Consider the following 6,555-nt stretch of genomic DNA (forward strand, 5'->3'; position numbering starts at 1 on the left):
TAGGTCAAATTTAAAATAATTTCTTTCTCTCTTACACTAAAATTCTGTTTAACACAGCACCTACTGTGTCCTCTCTCTGCTGCTAGGCCACTTTGCCAGAAAGAAAAGGAACAAGACTTCAACCTTTTACAGGGAAGCGACCTCTCCAGACAGAAAGACCAGTTTGTGCTATTAGCCAAGACCAGCCGAATTCCCCCAAAGAAGCAGAGGTCTCCAGAGACCACGGCTGCATGCAGGGCTGGGCAATGGAACAGTGCAGATCACGTCCACATTTTGGCCTGATTTAGTGCTTTGAAATTCCCAGATGGGGAAAAGCTGCAACTTCCCCCCGAGCCTCTGCAGAGCTGATACTGTCAGATTCGGCTTGATCGAAAGGAACCCCAGCTTCATGAAACACCGTTGGCAATGTGTCTCTTGCTGACAGATCGATGTGCCTTATGTGCAGCACCCTTTCCTCCTGCTGACATCTTCCAGCCGCAGGGCATTCTCCCTCTGCCTGTCTTCTTGTGCTGTCAGCAACCTGGAACAAGGCACCACAGGTCAAGAACACAACCCAGTTATTGAGATCTTCCTGCCAAGGCATTTGGCTCTGCCTTTTGCTCCCCCATCAGCCAGGGACATTTAGGATTGTAAAAAGCAACTGACTCAAAGACCGGGCTTCTCTGGAAATTGGGCTAGATAAACCACATGCAGAAAATGAGCATGAATTTCCAGGGAACAGGGAAAGAAACTGGACACGTACGAGAGGGAACAGCGTGGCTTCGTACTTGAGCACCAGACCGGGGGGGGGGTGAGTGGTCTGTGCTTTATTCCCAAGCTCCCACATTGATGGCAGAATCCTGGGCTGTTTGCTTCACCTGTCTGGGCCATGTTGGGTAGCAGCATGGGAATAAAGCATGCTGAAGGCACGTGCTATGGGAGATATGATTTACCTAGCTAGTAAGTAAATCATCGCAGTTAATGAACAGCTAAGTCCTGCTGTGAATTTAACAGAGATGATGCAGCAGGAGGTGAAGGGATAAAAGAAAACAAAAGGATATTTTTCTTGCATGGTTTCAAAGATTTTTTTCAGAACTACTTGCTTTTTTAAAAAAGGAAAAATCTTACAGCAAACTTTTTAGCCTTACAAAGTGTCTTATCTCCCTTTAAAAATATTGCCACCAAAATACCACATTCTGTATAATGCTTGATAAGATAAGGAAGAAAAAAAAACTTAGAGATGCATGCAGACTTCAAACTGAAAATGCCAACTTTAAATCTGGGATAGTACACAAGGTTTTTGTGATGAAATATTCAAATTAAACTCCCAATCTTTCAACAGCCAGCTCTACCAGGCCAAGCTTTGCATGCAATAGCATCCAGCGTACACTTCGTGCTCTCCAGGCACAGAAGACAAGGACCTGGAGGCAGGGAGAAGAGTACATTGCTCCAGGTCTTTTTTTGTGCCATGGCAGAAAGTCAGTCTCTGACAGCCCCCTCTGCTTGCCCAGGCCCCAGGAGAGCCCACACCACTGGGGAAATATTCCAGGGTGATTGCTCCTGTTCACTGACCTGGCCATGTGCAGCATGGGCTCCATGATGTTATAGCCAGTCATTGCACTGCACTCGTAGAAGACAGCCTTGTATTCCTGCCAGAGAGGACAGCAAGCACCCATGTTAGCTCCCAGCTCTCCCCCACCATTCACCCACAGCCCTGGGAGCTGGCCCACCCTCCCCACCGGCAACTCTGCCGAGAGCAGTTGAGACCAGGAGGGCAGCTGTTACCACCCTGCCACACTGGAGGAGTTATTTAGGAAGGGAAAACATCTGCTTGGGATATTTGGATTCCCTTATCTTTGTGTGGCGGAGTCCAGAAGATGGGGAACACCTCTGAACCCCTGCCTCCTCCCACCCAGGGGCCAAGGTACCAGTGGGCATGCAGACACAGGGAGTGCAGAAGGAGGCAGGATGCTTTTGCAGAGCATGCATTAGGGGAGTCCAGAAATGGGAAAACAGCCATGCGTGCTCTCCTCAGAAAGACGGAGCATCACCTGCTGACCATCACCTCATCCTCCCTGGTACCAGAGGGACCTCGCTACATGTTTACATTAGAGGAAAAGAGGGCAGGAGCGGAGAGGGAAGGTACCATCCTGGGAAATGGCTCCGAGAAGGGCTTCCTGCCAGCCAGGCTGCCCTGCTCACAGCTGGACGGAGACTGCAGAGCAGGTTGAGCACCAGAGCACAGAGTCCCACCTTCGCCAGCCTTTCCCCCTCCACCTTGGGCACAGTCCGGGTCTCTCTCTGTGCAGCATCCATTTTATTTCCAAGCAGAAAGACCACAGCTCCATCCTCGATACCTTCCTGCAAAAGAAACAGAGTAAAGCACCCTAGAGACTCAGCTGAGGGAGAGAAGGGTCTTGGAGCAGATCCTGTTCTAGCTCACGCAAACAAGCCCTTCAGTGGCAGCAGGATCCGGCCTTTTAGCTCATTAAAGGGCCATTCCTCAAATAGCCCCAGGGATTTGTGGAAGGAAGCTTAAACTATGGGAAAGTATTTCAAATGGTTGGTATACACAGCTGGGATGCTGAGAGAGGGGAGACAGGACGTAAGTTCCTCTCTGGGAAATAAAAAGCCTAAAGAAAAAAGCAGTTTGCCTCATAGGCTGTTGGGAATTTAAGTTCAGGCAGAGCTTAAATAATTTTGGTGCGTATGTGTGGTACTATTTGTGTGATGTGCTGTCCTAAACTCAACGATCCCTTGCTGAAAATCCAGTTTTCAACTCTGGTACAGGGTGTCTGTAGGAACTGGTGATTCCTGCGTCCCATTACCTTTGGTAAAATTCCCTCTAGTTCCACTGGCTCACTAGAACATCACCAGAGTAAGAACTGCAGAACGGGGCTCAAAGTGATTTCCAAACTCGACTGCCCTGGATGACTTACAGTACCTGAACAGCTTCAAAGCAAGATAAATACTAAGGTGGGAAAAGGAAAAGAAGAGAGATTATTAAAAGTTACAGATTTCAGGTGCTTTGATTTTCTGTATGCTCAGTTTAACCTTCCTGAAAGGAGCTTGATTTTCAGAGGCTGGTTAGTTTTGAAAATCTTAACCTTTGATCTTTCAGAGTCCAAAGAAATAGCTAAGTAGTGTTTTTTTCCCCCTCCTCAACAGGCCTGTGGAAGTTAATAATATTAGAAACCTCCAACCTATGCTTATTCATTTCACTTAGATCTTGGGTTTTGAGACTCAGCACAATCAAAACAAAACCACTCTTGAGAATTTCCCTTCAGCTCTGAGTCATCTACACACAATTTATTTAAATTATACAGACAGGTATTTTTGTCTCTCCAGGCAGTTACAAGCCACAGATGAATGCTTTTATTGAGAATTTGGAAATAAAAAGCAGGGGGAGCAGACTACAGTATTAATACATAGTCACCAAATAAGAAAGGGAAAAAAAAAATCAACTTAAAGTTGAAGCAAATGAGAGGGAAAAAAAAAAGTTATTACTAATATTTCAGTCTCACCTAGCAATCTCAAAGCAGAGTCAGGATGTGATTGTGCGAAGTGCTGTGCCTGCACACTGCAGGTCTGAGACTAAATGCACCAGGGCCATCTCCCTTTCCTGTGCATAGGCTGGACACCAGGAGATCTCCTTGCCTGGGCACCAGTGTGACGTGACCACATTTAGGAGACGTTGCCAATGCACATGGGCTCCTTACAAACACACAATACTGTTCTGGCATAGAAACAACCCTCCCTCATTTAATGGGCTACCACTGGCTTTGGTATCTTCAACAAGAAGCCCCTGGTCCCAAACTGACTGCCGCAGGCAGTACCCATAGCATCTGCTTTGATAATTCATCTTCCCAAGGTCAATAGGACCTCCTGAGGCATTGGAGAACACTGCTCCGAGACAGAGTGATGGAGCTGATCTGGAGCAAGGCAGTGGCAGCACCACCAGTGTTAAGAGAGCCAGGGCCCCGCTCTCACCTGGACACTGCTCATCCAATTTCGCACCGCCGTGAAGGAGCACTCAGCCGTAATGTCATACATCACCAGAATCCCATCTGCCTTCCGAAAATACTGCTTGGTAATGCTTCGAAACCTGAGCCCAAACGAAACCAAAGGCACTCTCAGAACAACGGTTGTGTAATGACAAGAAACAGAATGGGATTTTCTGTCTTTTAGTGCAGGCTCTCTGCAAAGCCTGGCAGCCCCTGTGCCTGAGATGTGTCCCCTGGGGCTGGTGGGTGCAGACTTGGTGAGAGACAGGTCAGATCCTTGCACCTTGGAGGAAGGCCAGGCAGCCGTGGGTAAGCAGGAGACTTTCCAAACACATTGTACTGAGAAAGCAGGAAGGAAGACATTTGCAGGTCGGGAGGAAAGGAATAGAAGAATCTGTTTAGGTGGGATAGGAAAAGGTAGTCGCCTATAAAAACGGAAATGGATGGAAAAAACCACAACCTTTCTCTAGAGTCTGGAAGAATCTGCAGACTAAGTTGTACCACAGTATAAACTAGGCCTGCGTAATGTCTGCCCTAGTGCTGCCAAAACAGCAATTAAGATCTCAGCATCAATACACTCTGTTTCCAGTTTTCAATCTATAAAGCAATGTCATCATACATAAAATCAGCAGTTAGATACAATTTCCAGGAGAAACTCCCACCAGACTTGTACTTTGTCCTGTGGGTACCCGTTAGAACCACAGACTTGTATTTTGGAAATAAATTTCAGCAACAACAAACCCAAACCTTAAAATCTGTAAGCAGTTTATGACAGGGCCCTGATATAACCACAATGATTGCGAACTGATGGAATTAAATGCAACACAAGTACTGACATCTCACTGGAGACCTCTGTATTTCAGCCCTGTACGTGATAACAAGCTCTCCTGTTCTATTAAGAGCCCAGAAAACCTACAGCAAGTACTGACCCTTCTGAACTCTTCAGATGATTGCCTGTAGCCTGTTCTTTCGCACTACAGTAAGGGCACGACACCCTGGCAACTACCCGACTGAGAAAGCACAGGCTCTGTCTCTGGCAGTTAAGGTGCACCTCTGGAACTACAGACAGGCTAGATGCTCTAGAAGAAACATCAAATGTAGCGTGCCCTGGTCTCAGGGAATTCACCAAGGAGTTCTCCTTGCACGCTCCAAGGGGTTCCTCTACCTCTTCCATAGGATATTCACAGTTGGACACCTCCAGTTAGAAGTAAATAATATTTCTCTAGAAGTAAGAAAAGCTTTTGCTTCCCAGGTCTCCTATTCAGTAACAGCATTGAGCCAAGTTCTCTCTTGCAAGTCCAGGTCTAAGACCTGCTAATGCTGCAGGGACCTACCCTAAAGGTCCTTCTGCAGAGACAATATCTTGAATTTGGCCTCGGATGCAATCTGGCCTCAGTAAAATGTCACATTTCATGTCATAACAACTCCTCTTACTGCTCAGCTTCAGCACCGAAATAACCACAGGAGTCCCCTCAAAAATCATCATTTCTTCAGCATGAAGCTTGATTTTTGGAAGGAACAGTTTGCTTTTCAGTAGATACTCCTACTTAGTACATTCCCACCAGGTCTGCACAGTCTAGCTGACTGAGGTAGACAGCATCATTACTCTGTTGGCACAATTTAGGATTATAATATTCCCATGACCTCGGCTGCCTCCTGAAGGCCTGCCCCCATGACATATTTAGCCCAAAATACCCAGGATTTATTCTTTCCAGGCTCTTGAAGTTAACAGCCCCCTTGAAATAGCTTTTCAGCTTCAAAGTGCATCCTAAATAAAATCTAATTTACATGAAGGTAGTGGTGGGCCTTCATCGTCTCTAGTAGCAGATGAGGGTCAAGTATGTCCTCTATTACTCTGATCCTCACCAACAGTGCTGGTAACATCTAGTGATGGCCCATGCTTTTGAAACTAGAGGCCTTCAAATAGGGAACCTGTACTCAGTCACAAAAAGCTCTGCTGTCCCTCTACCAAGGATTATCATTACTTCCACGAGTCTGTCGGCAGAAGGGACAGTGGAAGGGGCCAATAACCTCACTGACGGAGTCCAGCAGGGTAGTTCAAATCACCTTGCCTGCAGGTCAAGGTAATTCAGCTGGCTTTGTCCAAATTGGATCTGGAAAGGTTCACACGCTCCTTTCGACCCTCTGAACACCAAGTGGTGGTGGTGAGCAGCTGGGGACCAGCAGTAGCACAACTGAATCCGAGAACAAGATGTCTATCCAGAGCCTTCATTTCTATCCTAATCCGCAGCCCTGTCCTGCAGCTTTTCCCAGAAGCAGGCTGATGCAAGAGAGCTTTGAGGGCCCGAGGAGCTTCAAACCCCACACCATGCAGTGATTTATGGATCGACTCCCTGAAGCCACAAGCATGCAGGTCAGACATATGAAAAACTACTTTTCCGTCAGTCCTCAGAGCGACCTCCCCAGGTCCCGCTTCGCAGCCACGGCTTCTAGAAATCTCCGAAACAGACCTTTGCTGCAGGTTCAGCACTGGAATAGCTGCTGGCACCTCTCTGGTCCTTCTGAAGCTAACAATTACCCCAGAGACAGAAACCAGCTGCATGCACTCTTT

At 47.1% G+C, this 6,555-nt stretch overlaps 1 protein-coding gene across 1 annotated transcript in view; it reads right to left on the reverse strand.

The window, feature by feature from the left end:
• Positions 1-435: 435 nt before the first annotated feature.
• Positions 436-6,555, reverse strand: part of LOC104164976 (EF-hand calcium-binding domain-containing protein 4A-like) — a 39,689-nt gene continuing 33,569 nt past the window's right edge. The window contains exons 15-18 of the mRNA XM_009704467.1: positions 3,970-4,084; positions 2,233-2,340; positions 1,552-1,628; positions 436-520 (exon numbers count right to left, since the gene is read on the reverse strand). Of these exons, the coding sequence (XP_009702769.1) occupies positions 436-520; positions 1,552-1,628; positions 2,233-2,340; positions 3,970-4,084 (385 nt within the window). The remainder of the gene's footprint in view (positions 521-1,551; positions 1,629-2,232; positions 2,341-3,969; positions 4,085-6,555) is intronic.

The sequence above is a fragment of the Cariama cristata genome, unplaced genomic scaffold (assembly GCF_000690535.1).
Source record: "Cariama cristata isolate BGI_N322 unplaced genomic scaffold, ASM69053v1 scaffold21717, whole genome shotgun sequence".
NCBI classification, from domain to species: domain Eukaryota; kingdom Metazoa; phylum Chordata; class Aves; order Cariamiformes; family Cariamidae; genus Cariama; species Cariama cristata.